Source organism: Leucoraja erinacea, chromosome 13, assembly GCF_028641065.1.
Source record: "Leucoraja erinacea ecotype New England chromosome 13, Leri_hhj_1, whole genome shotgun sequence".
Classification (NCBI taxonomy): Eukaryota; Metazoa; Chordata; class Chondrichthyes; order Rajiformes; family Rajidae; genus Leucoraja; species Leucoraja erinaceus.
In genome coordinates this window covers 24,733,014-24,759,491 of record NC_073389.1, presented here as the reverse complement: position 1 = coordinate 24,759,491, position 26,478 = coordinate 24,733,014, and the positions used below count along the sequence as shown (strand labels likewise).

At 41.6% G+C, this 26,478-nt stretch overlaps 1 protein-coding gene across 6 annotated transcripts in view; it reads right to left on the bottom strand.

Moving 5' to 3' along the window:
* Window positions 1-26,478, bottom strand: part of usp9 (ubiquitin specific peptidase 9) — a 219,781-nt gene that overhangs the window by 133,235 nt on the left and 60,068 nt on the right. For 5 of the 6 annotated variants that reach the window (XM_055644623.1, XM_055644625.1, XM_055644622.1 and 2 more), the window contains 5 exons: window positions 25,721-25,866; window positions 25,565-25,644; window positions 23,445-23,557; window positions 6,321-6,539; window positions 4,472-4,587 (listed from right to left, as the gene is read on the bottom strand). In XM_055644623.1, the coding sequence (XP_055500598.1) occupies window positions 4,472-4,587; window positions 6,321-6,539; window positions 23,445-23,557; window positions 25,565-25,644; window positions 25,721-25,866 (674 nt within the window). Of the gene's footprint in view, window positions 1-4,471; window positions 4,588-6,320; window positions 6,540-23,444; window positions 23,558-25,564; window positions 25,645-25,720; window positions 25,867-26,478 lie in introns of those variants that run through there. The other variant, XM_055644626.1, reaches the window with a different exon arrangement.

The window sequence follows — 26,478 nt, the reverse complement described above, 5'->3', positions numbered from 1 at the left end:
CAAGAATATTGAAAAATCTGTTCTATAGAAAAAATTACCGATATGAATTTGGATTCCTCTGTATTCTTGAACAACATATACAAGTTTAGTTTAGAGATACAGCAAGGAGAAAGACCCTTCTGCCTGCTGAGTCCAAACCAGTCATCGATAACCCATTCACATTAGTTCTCTGTTATCCCGCTACTTGTTTAGAAGACTGAATCAAGCAAATTAGCAGCTATGAAGATTTGATGCTAAATGCATCCAGTTCTCCACAAAGAGAAAGCAGAATGTAACCACAAAAAGTGACATTACAAAAAATAACAGAAATTACAGCAAGGTAAAAGGTAAAATTGAAGGCTTGGGGAATTGTTAACGCAATAGGTTGCTAAAATGAGGCTGCTTGGGGAAAGGTAAGCCAGATAATGATCTATTTGCTTTTCCAATTTTTGCAATTGTTTAGCACAATTTATTTTCTTTTTAAACAATATTTTAATTTTATCAGATCCCATGTGTTTCCAAATATTTGTGAATAGTATTAGAGAGCTATTCATCAAGGGATATGGGGAATATTCCATCACATTCCTTACTTGAGCACTGTGGATTAGAGAAAGGCTTTTGGGAGGCAAGAGGCAAGTCATTGACTACTGACTTTCTCCTGACCACAATATTTCAGAGGCTGGTAAATTGTTCAGTTCATGCCTTAATTTTGTCTGGAGACTTCTGCAGCTATCCACAGGATCAGCTGCTTTGTTTATGTTGCAAATGAAATTGAAAATGATGGAATGATTGAGCATCCCTTCTTCAAATTTTGTGTTGATGGGTGATCATTTCAAAACAAATGAAGATGATTAGGCCCCAGAAACTATTGTGAAGATTTCCTGCCAGGATATCTAGAGGTTATGATTACTCTCCACCACTTTCTCTGAGAGTTTTGGTTCCATCATTGTCACCTCATCCGACAGATGGCCCAGCTAAAAGCACTGCATTTATCCAGAATGTCAGATGGAAGGAACTGTAGATGCCCTTTTTATGAAAAAAGACACAGAGCTGGAGTAATTCAGTGGGTCAGGAAGCATCTGTGAAGAACATACAGTGCATTCAGATAGTATTCCGACCCCTTCACTTATTCCACATTTTGTTACATTACAGCCTTATTCTAACATGGATTAAATTCATTGTTTTTATCATCAATCTACACACAATACCCCATAATAAAAAAGCAAAAACAGCTGTTTAGAAATTTTTGCATGATAAAAAAATACATTTCTTGATGCTCCTGAACACAACATTAGTGATGTAACCTGGGGTCACTGGGTGTTTCGGGTCTTTCAACATCAGACACCCTCACCCAGACGGCCCAGCCGTGGTTGATCAGGCCACGACTTGTGTTCAGGTGGCATTCGCTCCCCCCCATGGACCTCCTCTCCTGATCCAGAGCCATCTCGAGGCCTTCTCCACTGTCTCTGTGGTGTTCTTGATGGCTCTTCTCTCCATTCCGTTGATGCCCAGTGCACTCAAGGCTTTGTAGAGCGATCGCCCTGCAAAACCTCTTCAGCCAACCTCGATGGGCATACACCTTGCCTTCCAGCCCTGCTTACGGCAGTCTATGACCAGCTCTTCGTATTTGGCCATCTTCCTCTCGTGGGCCTCCTCCAGACGGTCCTCTGAGACCAGGAGGATGTCTGGCCTCAGGGTGGTCATGGCAATGTGCTGTAGGAACTTCAGCTGTTTCACCCCAGGTCTACAGAAAGCTGTCAGTCCTGCGCAGTCGCCAGGATTCCTGACTGATTCCTGGCTGCTGTGGTTCTTGGCAGCTGCACTACGGCCTTCATGAAGGTGATCATCTGGGTGGTGGGCCGTGCTCGTCTGCAGCAGCTGATTTCCATGCTGATGGCTTCTGCAATAGGTTTAAGAACTTGGTCGTGATGCCAAGTGTATCGGCTCTGCCCAAGAGCCTTTGAGCAGCAGCTCAGGATGTGTTCCAACGTCCCCTTGCCTGAGCATTGCGGACAATCCGGAGATTCCGCTTAGCCCCAGATGATGCGGTTCGATGGGCTGGGCAAGACATTGTACACTGCCTGGACCAAGTACTTGATGCGCTGTGGTTCAGCCTGCCAGAGCTCAGTCCATGTGACTTTTTGGTCCATGGCCTGCTCCCACCTTGTCCGGGCCCCACTGCTGCCTCAAACCAATTAAAAAGAAATAACTGAAATATCACATTTGCATAAGTATTCAGGCCCTTTACTCAGTACTTTGTTGAGGCACCTTTGGCAGCGATTACAGCCTCAAGTCTTCTTGGGTATGACGTTACAAGCTTGGCACACCTGTATTTGGGTAATTTCTCCCATTCTTCTCTGCAGATCCTCTCAAGCTCTGTCAGGTTGGACGGGGAGCGTCGATGCACAGCTATTTTTAGGTCCCTCCAGAGATGTTCGATCGGGTTCAAGACCGGACTCTGGCTGGGCCACTCAAGGACATTCACAGACTTGTCACAAAGCTACTCCTGCGTTGTCTTGGCTGTGTGCTTAGGGTCGTTGTCCTGTTGAAAGATGAACCTTCGCCCAAGTTTGAGGTCCAGAACACTCTGGAGCAGGTTTTCATCAAGGAACTCTCTGTACTTTGCTCCATTCATCTTTCCCTCGTTCCTGACTAGTCTCCCAGTTCCTGCCGCTGAAAAGCATCCCCAGAGTATGATGCTGCCACCACCATGCTTCACCGTAGGCATGGTATTGGCCAAGTGATGAGCTGTGCCTGGTTTCCTCCAGACGTGACGCTTGGCATTCAGGCCAAAGAGTTCAATCTTGGTTTTATCAGACCAGAGAATCTTGTTTCGCATGCCTTCTGGCAAACTTCAAGTGGGCTGTCATGTACCTTTTACTGAGGAGTGGCTTCCGTCTGGCCACTCTACCATAAAGGCCTGATTGATGTAATACTGCAGATATAGTTGTCCTTCTGGAAGGTTTTTCCATCTTCACAGAAGAACTCTGGAGCTCTGTCAGAGTGACCATCGGGTTCTTGGTCACCTCCCTGACCAAGGCCATTCTCCCCCGATTGCTCAGTTTGGCCGAGCGGCCAGCTCTATAAAGGGTCCTGGTGGTTCCAAAGTTCTTCCATTTAAGAATGACTGAGACCACTGTGCTCTTCGGGACCTGCAATGCTGCAGAAATTGTTTTATACTCTTCCCCAGATCTGTGTCTCAACACAATCCTGTCTCGGAGGTCTACGGACAATCCCTTCATCTTCATCATCGTCTGAAGAAGGGTTTCGGCCCGAAACGTTGCCTATTTCCTTCGCTCCATAGATGCTGCTGCACCCGCTGAGTTTCTCCAGCTTTTTTGTGTACCTTCATCTTCATGGCTGGGTTTTTGCTCTGACATGCACTGTGGGACCTTATAGGCAGGTGTGTGCTTTTCCAAATCATGTCCAATCAATTTAATTTACCATTGGTGGACTCCAATCAAGTTGCAGAAACATCTCAAAGGTAATTAATGAAAACAGGATGAACCTAAGCTCAATTTTAGTGTCACAGCAAATGGTCTAAATACTTATGTAAATGTGATATTTCAGTTATTTCTCTTTAATTACTTTGCAAAAATGTCAAAACACCTGTTTTCGCTTCGTCACTCTGAGGGATTGTGTGTAGATTAATGATTAAAAAAAATAATTTAATCAATTTTAAAATAAGTCTGTAACGTAACAAAATGTGAAAAAAGTGGAGGGGTCTGAATACTTTCTGAATCTGAAGACGGGCGTGTTTTTTTCAGAATGATTGTAGAAGGGGGAGAAAGTTGGAAGAGAGGTGGGTTGGGACAAAGCCAGGCAAATGGTAGTGGATAGGGTGAAGGGTGGGTTTTGATCAGCAGATAGTTGGACAAAGGCTGATGAAAAGACAAAAAGTGTGAGATAAGGATATGTGGAAAGAAGAGATATCAAAAAAAGAGCCTGTGGAACCCATATAGTTGGAAGGGGATGGGGGGGGGGGGGGGGAGGAGAGAGAGAGCAAGAGAGAAATGGGTGCGTATCCAGATGGGGCAGAGGACAGAGGGGAAAAAAGTGTGGGGGAGGGAAGGTTAGCCTGGTTTGTGCTCAAGTCTCAGGAAGTTGAGCTGGAAACATTTGAAGTGACCAATTATTACCATCTTCTGCTTTGATATGGTTGCTACATCCTTCCCTTAAAAATCATATGATCTTGCAGCAGCCATTCATCTCAAATCATACAATGCCTTCCATAATGTTTGGGACAAAGATCTATCATTTATTTATTTGCCTCTGTAATCCACAATTTGAGATTTGTAATAGAAAAATTCACATGTGGTTATCTGAACCCAATTGAGCATGCCGTTTATATGCTGAAGAGAAAACTGAGGGGGGACTAGCCCCCAAAACAAGCATAAGCTAAAGATGGCTGCAATACAGGCCTGGCAAAGCATCACCAATAACTGCCCAGTTCTTCAAATTTCTATATTAACATATTAAAAAATCTGCTTACTTGATGAGTGCTGCAATTATCTGAACATTTAATGCTGAACCACTGACAAATCGATCATGTAGAATCTGAAATCCATTTAATGTTCCAAACTTGTTGATAAGATCCACAAGCCAACCCTATAGGGAAGTTAAAAGTCAAAATTCATGTCATCCATATACATTGAAAACTGTAACAAAGCTTTGGCAGTCATGGGAAACCAAAACCTCAACACATAACATTCAGGGAATTGTCAAACTTCCTCAGAAATTAGTGTACTTTTCTCCAGGTCCTACAATATTCAAGTATTACTCCAGGAAAAGAATCTGTGCCCATATCTATGCTATTGCAAATTAACAGTTGTAAAAGTGCAGAACTTGTTAACTCCTGCACTTCTAGGATTGCCCCTTACTGGAAAAGTATTTCGACGACAACTCGGCAACAATCAGAGAAGGGCAGCCACAATGGCAAGCAAATTCAGCATTAGTTTTGATATACTTACAAACAAACTAGTTTGGAATTTTTTTTCAGAACAGGGTGAAAGTCACGCTGTTTCAGCTCTGGCCATTATGTACATGCTGATGAATATACAGGCGAAATTGTTTTGCATCTACTTTCATCATATTATTTGAATAGGAGCCATAGAATTTAGTAAATAATATTGTAATCCACAAAACATTCCTAGGAAATGGTTGCAGCTGAACAGTGTTTTATGAGTACAGCCATTAGAAATTTCCATAGTACCAAACTACTTCTTACTACAGATCTTAATAATAAACTGCGCAAGTGTATTAGATTCCAGAAACAAACTGCTGGAGGAACTCAGCAGAACAGACAGCATCTCCTAGTTTGTTTTAAGCTCAAGATTCCCACATCTGCAGTGTTGTCTCTCCCAAACTTAGATTAAGATTAAGATTGTTATTCTTAAACCATTACAAAGAACCAAATGCACTAATTAAATTATTTCATTTTTGTGACCAATAATTTTCCTCTCCTTTTCTTAGGATATTAATTCCTTTGCGGTGTAATTCCAGTCACTGTCCATGTTATATCATCTGTTTCACCAAAGACCTTTCACTGATAGGATACTTAACCGGTGGTATGATAGCTATTTGGAACCTTTAGGTCAATTTCCATGAGACGTAAGCAGAACGTAATGCAGATATCAACTGTGGTAATCACTCCTTCCTACTGAAATTTTAGCAAATCAGCTAGTGCTCCAACAGAGTTGAATCCAGTGGAATCTTAACTGTTAATGAATATTAACTGAACTGCAGATGCTGCAAATCTGACAAAGAAAACAAAATCCTGTTAAAGACAGGCAGCATCTGTGGAAAATGTCAACCTTTTAGGTCCAATATTTTAATCAGATTAAGTTTCTCCAAAACATTAACTATATTTATTTTACCGCAGATGCTGTCTGATCCTCACAGATTTTCCAGCATATCAGCATGCTTGGCTTATATTTGCAGAAAAAACTTAAACGTTCTGAGAAGCCAATATTTAATTGGTCTTTATGATTTGACTTGGTCAGCACAGTGAAAGAAAAAAATAGTTGGGCAACAAAATAGGAAATGCACAAATCGCAATTGTTTGAAAATTATTTTACATTGGACAGTGTTCAAATTTATGATTTTTCTATCTTTGGCATCTATATTTCATTATGATTTTTCTATCTTTTGCATCCATATTTTGCCAAAGAATAATAGAACACGTAAAAATTATTTTACAAAATTGAGAAACAAGTCAACCCCAAGATACAAGTTCAGTGTGACGAATTTACAATGATAGCACTCAATAATTCCAACAACCACTAGTTTTATTTGCAATTATAAAAATCAAATGGGAACAAAAATCTTAAGTTTCTTCTAACCTTAGGTGAACGTGGATCTGGCGGACGTGCAAAGAGTTCATCTTCAGCCAGCTGTACTCCAGCAGGAACAGTTTCAGAGGGGCGTGTACCATTGTAGATATGAAATTTGCAGTGAGGGTTTAAGGCCATTGCAAGGAGTTCAAGAAGAGGAAACCAGTCCTGGGACAGCTTGGCCACACACAGTTCTATGAGGCGATGGGTATTATTTATAATACATCTCTTAAGAGAAAGAGAAAAGATGGTTAAGCATTAAACCAAGTCTGCAATAAAAGGCATCAGATTTGCAAAAAATCACAGTGAGCATTTCCACACATCATTAGAAGCATTATATTAATCTTTCTCATATCCTGATTTACACAATCAATGCCGCCACTCTCCAAGCCTTCCTGCAATTTTACGTTTAACAGAAAAACAGCATTTATGCAAAAAAGGAGTCATTAGGCTTAAGCAGTTCACATTTTTAATTAAAATAGGAGAATTTTCACATCCTTTACACAATTCTGTGCGCATCCCGGAGAATGTTTACAAAATTTCAAGACAAATCCAGTAATGTGTTATGTTTTGAACACAAACAATTGGTTTACTGGACACAATTGACTTTGTAAATTATCTTTTATAATGTATAATAAACTACTACATTATACATTCTTCCAACTTGTTTCTTAAGACCAGTTTCTGCATCTCAAACTAAATGTGAGTTCATTAAACACTTCTCACCGGGCAAATTACAGTTTCTAACAGAAAAACAGCATTTATGCAAAAAAGGAGTCATTAGGCTTAAGCAGTTCACATTTTTAATTAAAATAGGAGAATTTTCACATCCTTTACACAATTCTGTGCGCATCCCGTAAGACAAATCCAGTAATGTGTTATGTTTTGAACACAAACAATTGGTTTACTGGACACAATTGACTTTGTAAATTATCTTTTATAATGTATAATAAACTACTACATTATACATTCTTCCAACTTGTTTCTTAAGACCAAGTTTCTGCATCTCAAACTAAATGAGTGAGTTCATTAAACACTTCTTATGGTCCTCGGGCAAAATCTTTCTTTGGGTTAAAGACATGATAAAGTTGATTCAACATAGGACAGCATGGTGATATTTTAACCACACAAAGTCAATTAGGATAAGAATGACTAAAGGGCCTGTCCCACTTGGTGATTTTTTTGGCCTGCCAGCATCATTAACTGAAGTATCAGGTCACCGAAAAATTTGCCGCATGATGACATATTGACGCGCGGTGTTTTTTTAAAGTGTCGCATTTTCGCCGCTGGATTTTGATATGTTCAAAATCTTTTGGTGATCCTGATATGACGCCGGCAGTCGCTGAAAAAAATCGGCAAGTGGGACAGGCCCTTAACATTATTCAAGAACCACTTGCTTTCACACCATCTGCTAACTGCCATTAGCAGACAACAGAGAGCCCATCATGACTGAGTTTTTATAATAGCAGGTGATTTGAACCAAGCAAAACTAAAGACTAAAGACTGTCCACCCGAAAATGTATCAACATGTGCAGTGCCCCACAAGAGGAAAAAACGCTCGACCATGTCTATAGTAACATTAAACAACAGTACAAAGCATTACCTCTCCCCCATCTGGGCCAGTCTGACCACATCTCCTTGCTTTTAACTCCAGCATACAGACCTCTTATCAACACAGTCAAACCAGCTCCATAGACATACAAGTGTGGCCTGAGGGAGCTTCTGAGCAATTGCAGAACTGCTTTACCCGCACTGACTGGGACTTATTTGAGGATGAGGACATTGACACCTACACTTCCACTGTACTGTGTTACATAAAAAAGCGGTAGACAATGTCATTATCACAAAATGCATCAATGTCTTTCCCAATAACAATCTATGGATCACCAAAGATGTCTAACTCCTGCTAAAAGCCCGCAACATGGCTTTTCGGTCCGGCAATACAGAGCTGTATAGTGCAGCCAGGTCCTAGCTGAAGAGGGGGCATTAGAGACGCCAAAGCAACCTACAAGCGAAGGATTGAGAGCCACTTCGACAACTCAAACCCCCGTTGTGTATGGCAAGGTATATGGCACATCACCAATTACAATAACAACACCAACCCGTCCACCAGCAGCAGTACCTCACTGCTGGAGCAGTTCAACCACTCCTTTGGTCGCCATGAGATGGAGAGAACAGAAACTGTCATGTTCACTACCCCAGCTCCAGCTTCCAACAGCCAGACCCTCATCATACAGACAGCTGATGCCACATGCACACTCCGTAATGTCAACATACGGAAAGCAGCTGGTCCAGATGGAGTTCCAGGACGGGTTCTCAGAGACTGCGCTGCTGAGTTAGCTGACGTGTTCACAAACATTTTCAATCTATCCCTGGCACACTGTATCGTCTCCACATGCCTAAAAACATTTAAAATAGTGCCAGTTCCGAGCAGACAGCCATAATCTGCCTCAACTACTAGAGGCCGGTCACACTAACACCAATAATCATGAAGTGCCTGGAGAGACTGGTCATTAAGCACATCAAAGCTGCTCTCCCACCCACCCTGGATCTACACCAATACGCATACAGAGCCAACAGATGATGCCATTGCCACTGCCTTCCATACTGTATTGCTTCATCTAAAACAACGGGGAGCATACACATGGCTGCTGTTTGTTGATTGCAGCTCTGCATTTAATACAATCATACCCAGCAGACTGGTCTCCAAGCAGTCCGACTTAGGCTTCGAACACAACATCTGCCTTTGGATAAAGGACTTCCTAACAGACCGGCCGCAGTCAGTCAGGATGGGCCCCCATCACTCTACAACTCTGTCACTCAGCACAGGGGCTCCACAAGTGTGCTGAGCCCCCTCCTCTACTCTCTCTGTACCTGACAGTATACCAACCCACGATACAAACACAATCATTAAATTTGCAGACGACACGACAGTGGTGGGGCTGATCACTGAGGGCGATGAGTCAGCTTACAGGGATAGGTAGAGGCTAATAGGCTGGTGCTCAGAAAACGCGGAAGGCATCCTGCATCCTAAAGGACCCATCTCACCCCGCCCATCACTCGTTTCCCCTTCTGCCCTCAAGAAAGCACTACAGGTCTGTCAAAACGCACACCACAAGACTAACAAACAGTTTCTACCCCAAGGCCATCACCCCACTGAACTCTGCACTGAAAGCACACTCCCCCCCCCCACATAGTCAATGTTTATACTGTACAATACCTACCTTTGTGCAATACTGATATATTCATTTCTAATATTTATTTTTATAATATGTGCAATATCTTATATTCTGACAATGACCTTCTGAGTGCAATATGTTATATTCTGGTAAGGGTGCATACGTAGGCATAATGTGTATGCGTGTGTGAATCTGTGTGTATGTCTGTGTGTATATGCACGTGAGTGTATGAACAATTTTCTCACTTTATTTGCTGTTACTTTATTGTTATTTTTTATCTGGTACATTTGAGCTCTGCTCAGGCAGTGCACCTGAATTTCATTGTATGCACCACCACAATGCCAATAAAGTAAAGTAAAAAGTATCTACTTCATCTACAGTTAATGCTGCCTTGGAAACAGCCAACGTAATCCAGGTCCCTTTTACCCATATATTTCTCTCCTCTCTTCTCTCCTCTCCCTTCAGGCAGAAGATATGGATTAAAAGCAAGCATCACACCAGATTCTGGTTCAGCTTCTGTTATCAAACTACTGAACAGTCCTCCCATAAGCTAGGGTGTACCTTCCAATCACTTCAATGCAAACATTATCTTTTTCCTCTGTGAATCTGACATTCTGCTCTCTGGTATTTTTTTCTCTTAGAAACATAGAAACATAGAAAATAGGTGCAGGAGTAGGCCATTCGGCCCTTCGAGCCTGCACCGCCATTCAATATGATCATGGCTGATCATCCAACTCAGTATCCTGTCCCTGCCTTCTCTCCATACCCCCTGATCCCGTTAGCCACAAGGGCCACATCTAACTCCCTCTTAAATATAGCCAATGAACTGGCCTCAACTACCTTCTGCGGGAGAGAATTCCAGAGATTCACCACTCTCTGTGTGAAAAAAGTTTTCCTCATCTCGGTCCTAAAAGATTTCCCCCTTATCCTTAAACTGTGACCCCTTGTTCTGGACTTCCCCAACATCGGGAACAATCTTCCTGCATCTAGCCTGTCCAACCCCTTAAGAATTTTGTAAGTTTCTATAAGATCCCCCCTCAATCTTCCAAATTCTAGCGAGTACAAACTGAGTGTATCCAGTCTTTCTTCATATGAAAGTCCTGACATCCCAGGAATCAGTCTGGTGAACCTTCTCTGTACTCCCTCTATGGCAAGAATATCTTTCCTCAGATTAGGAGACCAAAACTGTACGCAATACTCCAGGTGTGGTCTCACCAAGACCCTGTACAACTGCAGTAGAACCTCCCTGCTCCTATACTCAAATCCTTTTGCTATGAATGCTAACATACCATTCACCTTCTTCACTGCCTGCTGCACCTGCATGCCTACTTTTAATGACTGGTGTACCATGACACCCAGGTCTCGTTGCATCTCCCCCTTTCCTAATCGGCCACCATTCAGATAATAATCTACTTTCCTGTTTTTGCCACCAAAGTGGATAACCTCACATTTATCCACATTATACTGCATCTGCCATGCATTTGCCCACTCACCCAGCCTATCCAAGTCACCTTGCAGCCTCCTAGCATCCTCCTCACAGCTAACACTGCCCCCCAGCTTCGTGTCATCCGCAAACTTGGAGATGTTGCATTCAATTCCCTCGTCCAAATCATTAATATATATCGTAAATAGCTGGGGTCCCAGACTGAGCCTTGCGGTACCCCACTAGTCACTGCCCGCCATTGTGAAAAGGACCCGTTTACTCCTACTCTTTGCTTCCTGTCTGCCAGCCAGTTGTCTATCCACATCAATACTGAACCCCCAATACCATGTGCTTTAAGTTTGTATACTGATCTCTTATGTGGGACCTTGTCGAAAGCCTTCTGAAAGTCCAGATATAACACTCTACTAGTTACATCCTCGAAAAATTCTGTAAGATTCGTCAGACATGATTTACCCTTCATAAATCCATGCTGACTTTGTCCAATGATTTTACCATCTTTGCACTACCTGTTGTACTTGTCTCTCTCTTGATAGTACTCATGCATTGTATGATTTGATTTGACTGGATAATACACAAACATAAGCTTTTTGCTGCATCCCACACACGATAATAGCCAACCAACCAAACAGTAGAAAAGCTGGTATGTTTTTTTCACATTAATTTCTATTTTTGAATAGCAAGTTAGGAACACAATTAAAGATGTATGGATAAAGGTGTTTCTTCGATATAAACGAAAGCCAAAACATTTCAATTATGCTAAGACATGGCAGAGGCAATTCAAGCCAATGGTTATGAAATGGGTCAATTCTATGAAGCTTTTTTATACTGCTCAAGAAATTGTATCAAACTGTTTCATCAACAGTTATCAGAAATCAGGCTATATTGGTTTCATTCCTGGGTGTAAAACAACAATGGCTTGACCACACAGAAAACAGCCAATGATTCGACATTTTCACTAAGTTTTACTATTATGGCGACAAAATTGCGTCTTTTACATCCTATACATTCAAGCAAGTTACAGCTAAATGGGTGCAAAAAATTAGAATGGAGTAATCAGTATTAGTAGTACCTATTCAACATCTTGGTGCAGGTATATGAAACTTAGAATAGAAGTGGCAAATGTGTTGGTCAAATTAGTATGAGCCCCTTATTTAACCAACAAAAATGTCTCAATTTTCAATAAAACTGCACTTTTTTTTTGCATAATGACATTAATTTTCAACAGAATATAACAAAATATAAAATACTTTCCATCTTTTCACAATCAACAGTTAGTTAACAAAGCAGTACAAAATAAATCTAAAACTTGCAAAACTGAGGTAGGTAAAGGTGAGTAGCCATTATGGAGTTACATTTTCAAAGCCTGCTGTTATAACACCAAGAGTGACAAATGAAGGAAAGAACATAAACAAAGTAATGAATAGCATACCGGAAAACATGTAAAGTTAGTTCCTCAGATTAAATATTATTCCATAATTTACACAAATGTATTTTAAATTTCTTAATACAAATAAATATCAAAATTTATGGAGAATAGCTAAAAGGGGTTTGATTAACAAAAAAGGGCTATAGCAAAATGCAAGAAAAGTGATACTTGTGTAACGACTAACTGATCTATAAGAGATTGCAGATGCTGCATACCGGAGTAAAAAATAACAAACTGCTGGAGCAACTCAGTTAGTCAAGCAGCATTTTGGAGGCAAAGCAATTACTGACTTTTTAAATTAAGACCCTGCAACTGTTGATTCCGGTTGTTTTACCCTCCCCCCCAGTCTGGGTCAGTAAAACACTGATTAGAATATACTGTAGTCGAAACCCTTTATTCACCGCGGGGTCAATTTCTGATCCACTCACTCGAGCCCACAGCAGCCTCGCGCAAACAGAACAGAAAGAAAAACACACCCCAACGAACCAATCTCTTATTTATACAGATATACAGAGGGAGGCAACCCTTTAGCCCAATCACAGATACATAACAGTTGTCAGCACATTGAAACAAAACAGAAACTTCTTCAGGGGTCGACGGTGGCTACAGGTGGGTCACATGATTTCCAGGAATTGGGTCTCCACTCTATGATGTCACCACCAATGAAGCCAAGTCTCAATGGGTACCTTCCATTCCCAAAGCACCCCAATCCCTGCATATTCACATTCCCTCTTTTTTATCATTCTATGATAACTCTTCTCTTGAGAGCAGTATATTGACCCTCATGCTTAAAGGATTTACTTGGCATAGGGACTCTTGCTCCATCCTTCTGGCATCCATAATTACATGATCTTTACACATGACAGCAGTTCATAGTTCAGCAATCCACAATCATGATCAACAATGATGATTGGTGAGGTTGTGCCAGGTATCCAAGGCATCCGACCAGTCGAGCAAGTCTCCACTTCCCAAATTCTTCACATGGGTGGCGGATTCTCTTATGGTCCACACGTCAGCGCAGTTTATCTTCACTACCAGCATCCCACGGTAAAGGAGCAGCAGCAGTATGTCCATGGAGCGTCAGTGACGGTTTTACGGACTGAAACTCCGCAGTCACCGAAAAAAATCACAGAGTGGGAGAGGCCCTTTAAGGGAACAACAGCAACAGAACAATTTGCAGCGGTGTCGTGTGCCACTCCGCTGCCTGAGCCACTGGTTCACCAACAAGCAGCAACTCCACAGGGCAAGGCAGGGAACAAGGATAATCACCGTCTCTAACTTTTCACAGGGATGGATTCAGTGAGTGTAGAATGAACTCCCCTCCACCCCCCTCCCTTCTCCCCCCCCCAACCCTTCTTCCCTCCCCTCTCCCCCCCCTTCTTCCTTCCCCCCTCTTCCTCCCTTCTCCCTGCTCCACTTCTCTTCCCCCCTTCTCCACTTCCCCCCCTCACTTCCCCATCTCCCTCCTTTCTCCATCTCCCCCCCCCCCCCCCCCCCCACACCCCCATTTATGGACCCAGCCTGCGACCAGCACACTATCCCACACACGTTAGGGCCAATTTATACAAACCTGTGCGCCTTTAACCCTAACCCTAACTCTAGGTTGATAGGCTTGGTATCTATAAATTGTCCCTAGCATGTGTGGGATAGTGTGCGGGGGGTCGCTGGTCGGTACGGACTCGGTGGGCCGAAGGGAACTGTATCTCTGAACTAAATGTGACACAGGGGCCCAAGGGTGTTGTTCCCAAAGTCTGCATTTATCCCATAGTCAATGTTACTAAAACAGATGATGTGGAGTAGACTTTGTGCAGTACTATTAGTGGGATCTAGCTGTCACAGGCTGGGTCCTCAAATGGGGGATGGAGGGGGGGGGGGTTGGAAAATGGGAGAAGGGAGGGAGAGGAGGGGGGGGAGAAGGGGCTGTGAGGGGAGGGGGGAGTGGAGAAGGGGGAGAAGAGTGGAACAGGGAGGAGGAAGAGGGGGGAAGGGAAGAAGGGTGGGAGAGGGGAAGGGAGAAGGGATGGGGGGGAGTGGAGAATGAGGTATGGGTGCGGGAGGGGAGAAGAGGGGGGTGGAGGGGAGAGGGGAGTTCAGTCTACACTCACTGAATCCATCCCTGTGAAAAGTTAGAGACAGTGATTTGGATCTGGAAGCGGACACAGATACAAAATATAATTGAACGATTCAGACATCTTTTTATTTACGCAATTGATTTTATTGTATTAATTTTAATATAGTAATGTTTAAAATCCATGCATTGAAGTAAGAATATTTTACAACCCATCTGTGGTCCCTAACCCCAACCATAACCGGGGGTCACCCGCAGGACAGCATATGTTAGCGTGTGACGGTGCATGACATGATGAGACACCCAAATGTCGCCCCTGGATTTTGAACATTCCAAAATCCTGGGGCAACAGGGAGACACCGCGGCATCACCATGCGTCACGACCTGACCACGACACGACAACCTCTTTTCAGGCTGTCGCCGAAAATGTCGCCCAAGTAGGACAGGCCCTTAAATCCCTCACCCCCACGGGAGGGGGAGAGAAGCTGCAAAGCCACCTGCCCGCGTTTGGTCCATATCCCTCCAAACCTGTCCTATCCATGTACCTGTCTCTGTCCCTGTCCTTCTATCTGTCTCTGTCTCCGCCTCTGCTCTCTCTCTGTCTCTGTGTCTCTCTCGCTTACCAGTCCTTCCCCACTTTTTCATCAGAAACCCACCCCCAAATTAGGGCATTGAAGCTTCCCATAATGCTCCAGTGTAGTGCCATGTTGCTGAAAGGGTTGTTGTGATACAGCATGGTGTTCCTGAAGTCCCACACCAGCAGAGCTACCCAACATCTGCACTCTCCTTGACCTCGTCCTTACCATACCAGCAGGTTCAGCTGAGGCTGAGCGAGACTTCAGCCGGCTGAAGCAGCTGTAGACCACCATCAGAAGTTCCCTCCAGGATGACCAGGTGACGGACCAGCTCCTCATCATGCTGCATGCCAGTAACATCAAGGACCTTGATCCCCGGCAAGCCATCAGCTTGTGGCATGCAGGAGGGATGAGGGCAATGAGGCCCGACACGGGAGAAGACCCAGCTGCAGCATCTGCCTCGGGACCTCACCCTGACAGTGACAAGTCTGATGAGGAGGATGCTTTGCTCAAGAGCGATTCAGTTGACAATTAAAGTAACTATTTGAACAGCTCTGCCTTTACTTTGCTTTTCAGGAGATGGTTTAAATATCAAGCAGAAAAGTTACACAAGTTCTCACAATTATAATGTTTCTGTTCATTTAAATTTGATATTTGCCCCCCTCCAAAAAAACCCCACTTCAGCCATTTTTATTGCCCTTCTGGGCAATCTCATTTGCCAAGTTCCATGATTGATTCAATTCTTCCATGACCCATCTTCTTAGTGGGCACAGAGTAAGTACATTCAATAAGTATGGTATAGGTCTGGTCAGGTAATAATAATAATACAGTAACAAGTATGTTACAAGAAAAATAAAATTAAAGTACACTTCCATTCTCTTTATTTCTTTTAAATTACAAAATCCTAGAGCAGAAGGGATATATTATGTAACTTTTTTTCCCCTCTTGATGTTGTTACTGTGTCTACCTTCAAAGGTGTCAAACAGATCAATTCAATTCTTTACCAACTTATTTGCTGTGACTGAGCACAACAGAGATTGATGATTGAAGATTCAAGAGGAAAAGACCCATTCTATGGCCATGTCATGATAATTTTCGGTCCATCACAGAAAACATGCTTGCATCAATCTGTATTGTGCATGGTTAAGCATATATGTTACCATGGTCCAGGATTTATTGACACAGGTTGATCATATGCTGAATAATCCAACCATATTTTTGTTTGGAAGTGGAAAGAAATAATAGAAATTGCATTCATTGCAACGTGTAAAAATAGTTGAGATACTGTATTATAATTTTGCTGCATGTCATCGTGGTATATATCCTTTCTTGATTGGTGAATATGTTTAGTTTGTGACTTTATTTGAAGCAGAAATAATATGTGAATGCTTCATTGAGCATTATTCCGACTGGTAACTACGCACTTCGTCCGAGCACATTATCGCACGCGTCATGCAAACAGTCTTAAATGACCACCTAAACTGTCATTCGGCAACCTAAAAAGCTGCCTAGGTTGCCCGGATGGCAACAGGAAAAAAACGTTAAGTGAGAGCCCTGTACACCGTTCCCGGGATTATGTTGCTGACAGATCAGACAACAACTACATATTCCCCGAGCCAGAGTCTGCAACTTCGGATGCCATCATGTAACTAGAAGTGTATCGCCAGTTTCTTGGGCACCACAGTGAGTTGCAAAGTGTATACAATCAATAATCCACATTCCGAGTTCATCTGACATACACGTTTGTCCTGCCGGGGTAACGCAAAATCCCGACATACAATCAACTGTACAACCGAGTTGCTTCCACATTTCTATATCTCGGTCAGGAGCGTCCTCCTGTAATCTAACAACGTCTTGGATAGTTGGCATTGGCTTTTCCGAGGGAGACTTGCCTTTATCTATACTTTTAATCTGCCTCATCATTTTAGGTACAACCACCTGGGACATTTCTTAAGCTTCTTGGTCAGCACGACAATTTCCTACATCTACCGAGATTTTCCCCTTGAGCAGTACATTTTATAACGGAAATCTGCTTTGGCAACATTAAGATTTGTAACAGGTCTGATTCCAATTTCTGGTGAGATATCCATGTTCCCGCTGAAGTCAAGAATCCTCTATTTCTCCACAACTGGCCGAAGTCAAAGACCACTCCAAAGGCATATCTAGAGTCAGTGTAAACATTGATTCTTGTCCTTCCCTCTTATCAGGGCAAACAGTTCCGCTTGTTGTACAGAGCATGGTGCTTCGAAGGCTGCCACTTCTGTACTATCCCCACCCTGATCTACAATTGCACATCCTGAAAGTCTTTCTCCTAGCGGTCCGACTGATGCACTCCCATCTGCATACAGGGTCAGGTCAGGGATTGTCATGGGAATATCTGTCAACTCTTTCCTAACAGAGGTATCTTCTTTAATCACAAATAGGCAATCGTGTCCTAATTCCATTTGTTCCTCCGGTGGTTTGGCGAGAAAGGATGCTGGATTGATGGTGGTACAATACTTAAACTGCAAATTGGAGTTGTTCAACAGGCATATCTCATATTTATTCTGGCGAGCCATAGTGAGGTGTTGAGTCTGCATTTGGCCCAGCAAGGCAGCAACTGAGTGAGAACTATACACTGTTATATCTTGTTGTAAAGTCAAGTTGGCAGCCGATTGCAAGCTGTTGTAGATCGCAGTCAAGATCTGTGTACATATGGGATGTCCCCAAGCTACCGTATCAAGCCTCGAGGAGAAATAGGCCACCGGTTGACGTTCGTCTCCATATATATATATATATATATATACACACACATACATACACACACACACACACCCATTGTCACACACATACATGCACACACATACACACCCATTGTCTCCACACATACACACCCATTGTCTCCACATGGTGATTACAAACTGATGCTGCACTGTCTCGCTCTGCCGGCATGTTACTTCAACTGGCATAGAGATGGGGTATTGGCATACCTGCCCTTGGAATACCGACAGTTACTGGGTTTTGTCAGATTTAGAAAGATTCTGAATGGACTGAATAGATTACATGGTTGCCCCTGTGTCCACTAAAAAGATGTACCCTCTTCCTGCAACTTCTAGTGTTAAAACAGGTTCCTTATCAGTGTTGCACCCGTTCACCACTAAATTGGCCAGTCAGTTCTGGGAAAACAGAGTAGTCTGGGAGAAGTTTGTATATCTCCCTTGTCCTCGATTTCCTTGCCAACCTCCCCTTCGTTCTTGCTGATAACCCCCTCCATTTTGTCTTCGCATCGGGCACTCCCTGCTCCAATGACCATACCTGCCACAGCTAAAGCAAGTGTTTGGTCCTAATGCTCTGCTACGCTTTGTCCTTCTTGGTTTAGGGGGTTCCTGAACTCGTGGTATGGGTTGATTCTATCTAGTTTTACTCCTGGTATGGAACGCAACGGGGCGTCCACCAATGTCGGCGCCGTTGGGGTTAGGAGACTTGGAGTTGGTGCTGTTGCAGCAGACGCGGGTGGTGCTGCGGTATCAATATTTGCATATGGGGGTTGTAGAGGTAGGTGGGCATTGATACAGGTTGTAATTTCCCAATCCTCTAAATCTTTGTCGTCTCCCTCTTCTAAGCCAAAGCCAACCATTGGATCATGCAATCCTTTTTCCTTATCTACTTCTAACCCATCCAGGGTCCATCCGGACTCCAGTTTCTTGTATTCCTTCTAGGCATAAGCACATTCTCTTTTTAGTGCACGGACAGTTCTGGTCATTCTTCCCTCCGTAAACTCTATTCCTAATCTCAGAGCCGTTTCTTGCCAACTCGCTAACATCTCGGCTTCTTTTGTTCTTTCAGTTCCTGATAATGTTGTCTCCAGAGACCAATAAGCTCCATGGCAGCAATGCTTTTACTATACCACAATTCACTCCCTAACTTTTTATTCAAACCTCCTGATAACTGCTTAAATTCTTTTGCTTCATCAGGATGCTTAGCACACAATATTTGCAAAGGACTCTTAGGATCAGTTGTAGTATCTAGATAATTTCAGCCGAAGGTCTACAAACTAGATCGATCTACACACGCAAGCACTTCCATACACAATTATCTCCACACAACAAGATAGACGGGGCCCACACATACACAATTCACACAGCCTTTTAAAACGACATTACCTCCTTAAAGGACCAAGCACACAATTCACACAACGTATTAAAGCAACATTACCTCCTTAAGGGAGTAAGCAGTTATAATATGAAAACAAAATCACACAAATTTAAATAAAAGCATAAGAAACTATAATACGGGCAAATCACACAAACTTAAGCAAAAGCTTAATATGAACACTTTAAATTTAGCGGAATTTCGCAGACACGTGGTATCAATGTTATTACGTTTTCCCCTCAACACTAATTTTAATAGTAACATGCCAATTTTACCTTAGTACTGAATGCGATTCCTCCTAACGGATAAATCAGACCAATTCATAACGAGTTGGTCTCCATTTGTCGTCTTTTTGGAATCATATGGTGCAACACAATTGTAAAAGCTAACTGTTTCAGGACTAGACGAAGGATGGTCAAGATTATAAACAATGATCTCTTTACTTCTTTTCTTTATGTCTTATTCTCTTTTTCCTATTTTCTTTTCTTCAACTTTCTTCATTCGTCTTTTTTCTTTTTCTTCACACAATATATATCTCACGTCTTTCTATCCTTTACTATCCAATTTCTTTTTCTTATTCTTATTTTTCTTTATTATAACAAACAAAAACAAAAAAAAGAAGCTGTACATAAAATGTATTATGAAAATATATATTAGGCACTTTGGTGCCATACTTACTTCTAATAAAATAAAATATTAAAACAAATTTTTTTAAAGTACTGAACCCTCAGTTAAATTTCACACCTCACTAAACCTTGCTTCGATTAAATCCCTCGCTTCAACTAAATCTCGTCACTAAACTGCGCCTCGACTAACCTTCACCGCAACTAAACCTCACAACTCTTAACTCACCTCAATTAAAACTCTCAATACTGAGCCCCCAGAACCCTCAACAACAGGAACTTGAACCCTCAACAACAGATGACCAAATATACCAACCCCCAGTAACCTCATGTTACTGACCAAATACCAATACCAAACATCAGCACCAAATACCAATCCTCAGTAACCATTGGTTACCGGCCAAACACCCTACTACCAGTATTCGCCAGACTGACCTTGATCTCCTCGGGATTCCACTCACGAGTCAGCGAATGACCAATTCGTCATCAGATTAGCGGAATGGGGAAAACCGATGCAGTAAACACAACTTACACCGGGGACCCAATTCCTCCTCCCGCGATCCGAGACGATTCAGCTCCTCAATCGCAAACCCGTGATGGTAATCCGTTGAGATCCAGGACGAGCCCCCAAATGTGGATACCAGTTATTTTACCCCCCCCCCCCTCCCCCAGTCTGGGTCAGTAAAATGCTGATTCAAATACTGTAGTCCAAACCCTTTATTCACAACGGGGTCGATTTCAGATCCACTCACTCGAGCACCCAGCGGTCTCGCGCAAACAGAACAGAGAGAAAGAGGGAGGCAACCCTTTAGCCTAATCACAGATACCGGCGGGAAAATACAGTGGGAGGCGAACCCTCTGCCCAATCAGATACATAACAGTTGTCAGTACATTGAAACAAAACAGAAACTTTCTCAGGGGTCTAGACTTGGTGGCGACAGGTGGGTCACATGATTTCCAGGAATTGGGTCGCCACTCTGTGATGTCACCACCGGTGAAGCCAAGTCTCAACAGATACCTTCCATTCCCTATGCACCCCAATCCTTGCATATTCACACTGCAGGGCAGATAACCAGCAGAAAGATGTTTGAGGAATGAATAAGGCAGAGGCTAGCAGAGTTTCAGATGGAACCAGATGAGGAAGGGGCATATGGAACCATGTGGGGGAGGGGGATGAAAGGAGATGAGAGACTGCTGTGGGTAATCAGATATGGATAAGAAAAAGGGGGGAGGTGGAGCCAGGCAGGGAGAGGGAGGATGGTGCAGTCAGAGGCTGGAAGGTGACAATAAGAAACAAGAGGCTGCAAATTATTCATCTGTTAAGGAATGTGGTAAGTGGAGCCATATATGGGAGGGATGATGAGCAGATGGAACCAGGTGAGGTAGGGGATAGCTGAATCTGCAGGGCAAGCGTGTGGGTGATAGGTAGATGGAAGTTAGTGGGGGAGGGGAATTAAACTGTGTGATGGGGTAGAGAACATATATGGATCAGCAGAGGTGAATGTTACCCAAAATTGAAAGATTCAAAGTTTATATTATTGAGTTGTAGACCACTCAGGCAGATTACGAGTTGTTCTTTTATTTTCACCCAAAGGCAAAGGACAGACATGTCAGTGTCAGAATGGGGATTGAAATAGCCAGGAGGTCAGGATATCCATTGCGGACAGAGTGCAAGGATTCTGCAAAATGGCTGCCTTGTCTATGATTAGTCTTGCGATGTTGAGGCGGCCATATCAAGAGCACCGCCTATGGTTGCATTCTGAAGTGCCAGGGGATGGATGTGTGTTCAGACATGAGCAAACCTAATTGATAATCTAATTCAATCTAGGTATGTGTGAGGTCCTGCATTTTAACAATAAGGAGGCCATATTCAATGTGGTAGAGCAGCAGAAAAGCACCAATATTTTTTTGTATTCTATTATGGATGTTAAGAAAAATAAACCCAAGCATTTGGAATTATTTCTAAAGTAAACTGAATACCATGGAAATATAGAAATTGGAGAGATAATTACAAATAGTTATTATTTCCATTATTAGGCTGTATGATATTTATTAAAATGATGTAAATTAAGTCACTACTCAAAAAAAAGGAAACTGGCATTCTTTTCTCTTGAAGAAAAATTAAACGAGGACTCAAACATGGACTCACTACAATTTGCCTACCACTGCAACAGATCAACCGGAGATGTGATCTTGCTGGTTCTCCACTCTGCATCGGTCCACAGACTATAAGAACACATATGGCAGGCTGTTGTTTATTGACTATAGCATGGCATTCAACACCATCATCCCTTCTAAACTTAGCAAACTGGCTCTCTGCCCGCCCCCATGCAATTGGATTCGCGACTTCCTCATTGGCAGACCACATTCAGTCTTCTTCTTGCGTATGGCGTGCACAGCCTAAAGTTGTGCACGCCATGTTGATTACATTCGTTGCCACGTGAAGGTTGCAATCTCCCACATTTAGTATGAATTAATAACAGCACTTCACCAACAACACAGGAGCACCTCAAGTCTGTAAATAAACTGCCCTGTTCTACTCCCTCTATACCCATGACTGAGTAGGCTGATACAGCTTCAGCACCATTTTCAATTCACCACCATCATTGGGATGAATCACAAATAACGATGAATCAAAGTATAACTGGGAAATTGATAATCTGACTGAATTAACAGTCTTGCTCTCAATTTTAGCAAGACCAAGGGCAAGCAGAGGACCCACAATTGACAGGACGGTGGTGGAGAGTTAACAGCTTCAAGTTGTGCTTGCACATCCCTCATGATCTGTCCTAGTCCAACATATTTAAGTAATCATAAAGCAAGCTTATCGATGCCTCTCCTTCCTTAAGATGGTAAAGAGCACACTTACTGGTTGCATTACATCCTGGTTTGGTATCTCGAAAGCCCAGAAATGAAGGCAGCAGAAAGTGGTAGACATTGCCCTGCTCATCAGGAGTATCGATCTCCCCACAATCAAAGTGATCTACAGGAGGCACTACCTCAAAAGCGCAACCAATATCAAATACCCACAGTACCATGGTCACATTCTGATCTCAGTAACACCAACAAGAACATGGTAAAGAAGCCCGAGAACTGTGAGCTCCAGATTTAAGAACAGCTCCTTCCCAACAACCGTCAGGCACTTGAACACTGCACAACTCTAATCACAATCCTACCTCAGCAACTGTGACCTACTATAGACTTTATTTTGGTTGCATTACATACTTCAATTTTGCACTGTTATAGTCTGGTGACCTAGTGTTACTGATGATTACTTTATTATATTATTGTATTTATTGTATTACTGATCATTGCATATTTATATGTTATTCGTAAATTAGCATGTAAAGCTGCAGTAATAAGAATTTCAATGTTCTGTCACTGGCACGTATGGCATTTAACACTCGGCCTTCCACTTGTTTGGATTAAACATCATCTGCCATTTCTCTGCCCATATGTGCAACTGATCTATATTTCTTCTGCTGTTGCTATTAGTTTTAATGTTATGATGATGGGGTAATAAACGTGGGGCAATGTTAGCAGCTGCTTATTTTAAAAAAACTTCAATTAAATCATTTAAATTTGTTATCAATACGAAAATTGAGATACTTCCCTGTTTGCTCAACTCAACCTCTATAAAAATTAAAATGAACCATTTATCTAAAAGCAAAGAAAGAAAATACTTACATGAATTTCAAATTTCCAACCACTCACAGCTTCGTCCGTTAAAATTTTTGTGAAAGAAATTGTGAGCCCATCACGGAAAAAGCGTTGACATGCTTCACTTTTAATATCAAGGCCTTGAAATGAAAGGAAAATGATATCTGTTTGCTACATCTACCAATTAACGGTTCATCCACCATAAATTAGCAGGACAAATTTCAAGAATAATGGTTTATATGTACTGAAACAATGCTGCAGTGAGTTTTAAGGGAGTACGAGAAACATCACCCTGTGAGTTGGATGCTGAACCCTGGACATTTCCAAATAATCAAACAGCAAATTATCAGAGTTCTATTGTATATATAGATTAAAAATTAATGTCATATAACCAAGCACACTACAAACTATTTTAAGGTAACTGTTCTCAAGTCAATGCTGATGAAGATGGAACAAACTAAACTCAATTGATTTTACAAGATTTAAACATCAAGATTAATTTAAATAATCCATCATTCTATATTCTCAGTCCTTATTCCAGGGGCCAATTAAACCAAAGTTCAAGGTAACAACTAGGCTCACATTGAAATCTGCAATTCCCATTTTGAACCTTCTGTCAATTAAAACTTCAAGCCTCAATTCCCAATGGGAAAAGCTATGCAACATTTATTCTTTATAAATTGAAAAAATGTTAGACAAAACCACACAACTTGCAATTATATTATTTTCTAATCCATAGTTAAGATTTTAAGCTTTCCAGTATGAGGTATTACACAATGGTACTGATTAGCATGAGTCTATCCCTCTCACTGCTTTACTTTTCACTCCTCTTCTCACTTTATCTGACGCACTTTAGTTTCCTTTTCATCTCTAGCCTTTGTCCACCCATCTGCCAATCAAACTACCCTCACCTGCATCCACGTATCGCTTGCCAGGCTTTGTCCCACCCTCCAGCCTTTCCCCCCATTACAATCATTCTAAAGAAGGTCCCAATCCAAAACATTGTTCATCTGTATCCTCCACAGATGTTGTGTGACCCGTTGAGTTACTCCAGCACTTTATGTTCTAAGCATAAATAATATCTGGTGCAGATGTCAGATTGTGTAAAAAGTTGATAGGTTGATAACGTGTGTAATTTATTAATCAGGCCGCTCACGCTGACCAAGAAAAAATACGTCTTTCATGGTCAAATTCCAGAATCTTGAAAGACACTGGGAAGTATCTCTTCTCAAAATCATTTGGCAATGTAAAAATCAATAAACTGCTCTTGCGCATTGAAAGTAACAAAAATAAAGAGCTATAAATCCGACAATAAATCCAATAGGAAATTAATTTCTAAAAAGTATAAATAGGTTGAATACTATGGATGTTTTTCTGAAAAAGCTTGATAACTGTACAAGGAAAAAAGGAATACCAGGATATGCTGAGGAATTGAGATCAGAGTAACTGTATCATAGACAGGGAGAACTGAACAGCACGTTTTCCATGCATATTTTTCCTGTGATTATATTAAAAGATACAATAGCATTTTCAAGCTTAGTGAAGTGCGTGTAAATTTCCTTTGATACTAGAAAATGAAAATATGAAGATACTACCCACAAAATGTAATATTTACATTGGGAATCTTTAAATATTGTTTTGCGGGCAGCACATAAATATCAAGACATCATGTTTTCGTTTAAAACATTCCCTTTTGAAAGAAGACAAATTCTTGATCTCTATACATATGCCACTAAATGTGTTGTTTATTATTTCCAAAATCACACTATAACTAACAACGACACAACCAGAAAGAAAATTACTGTTACAGCAAGTATTGAGGATATTCAGGAGGTCAGGTAACATCTATAATCACAGAAATATTAATGCTGTTTTCTCTTAACAGATGCTGCCTGGCCTGCTGAGTGATTTTGTTTGTTATTCTGGACTACAACATGTGCAGTTTTGTTTCACTCTTCAGTTAGTCAATCAGATGGCTTTCCATGGAATCTTATTTCTCCAAATCTAAAGGGACCTCAGTTTTATTTTATACAATTAAATTTGCCTCAGTATTTTTAAAATAAACTCAAAATAGTTCAAGGGATCAACCTAAAATCTAAAGTACTCACTTTCTTGTAAAATTAAGATGGCTTTAAAACACTACTTACTTTTTTTACTAAGGTCTATAGAAGCTTCAAGTAAAACTTCTAATTCACCTTTCGGCAACACTGGGACCACCCAACGAGGTCTATAAAAAGCACAAAAAATATTAACAGCTTGTACATGAACATAAATTATTATTTTTCCAGTCTAGTTACACTCACCTATTGATCATATCATCCAGCTTTGCTAAATCGGTATGAGGAAATGCAGGTTCCTCTTCCTCAAGTTGAGGAGGAGCATCACCTTGTCCTTGTTCATCAGGAGGGCTAACCGGTGAGTTTTCACTTGATGCATTAGGTGAAGAGGTCTAATGGATAAGAGAAAACAAACAAATTTAATATTGGATCCACATTATTCTATCCAATGTGTATGGTCTACTGTGTTTGTGAAACCCTATTTCTTGTTAAGTCATTTAAGATCATTATGAGATTGACCAAGAATTTTCTTATTCTTTATTTTTAAGCATTCTTTGATTTAATTGTGTACATTTTAGACAATATCTATCATATCATATATCTCTATAATTATAAGTGTGTGTGTGTGTGTGTGTGTGTGTGTGTGTGTGTGTGTGTGTGTGTGTGTGTGTGTGTGTGTGATTGTATTTTCGCCAAAACGGTACACAATCGCATGAACATTTTTGTAGAACCTTACTCAGCTTTTTCCTGTCGTCGATGTAATGTTTCCTTCAGATTTGACATTATATTTCACAAGTTATTGAAATTTAATGTTTATAAAAAGGCAAATTTGAGAATAATAACTGACTGTGAGAGTGAGACTTTTCTAGCAGCTTCCAGTGATGATGTCACAATGGCATCTCACACTCCTCCAACCACAATGGGATCTCATTTACACAAGCTGCCGTGAAGATTCCAAAAACGAATCACAATGGGATCTCTGTTGCCAATACACAAGCTATGAG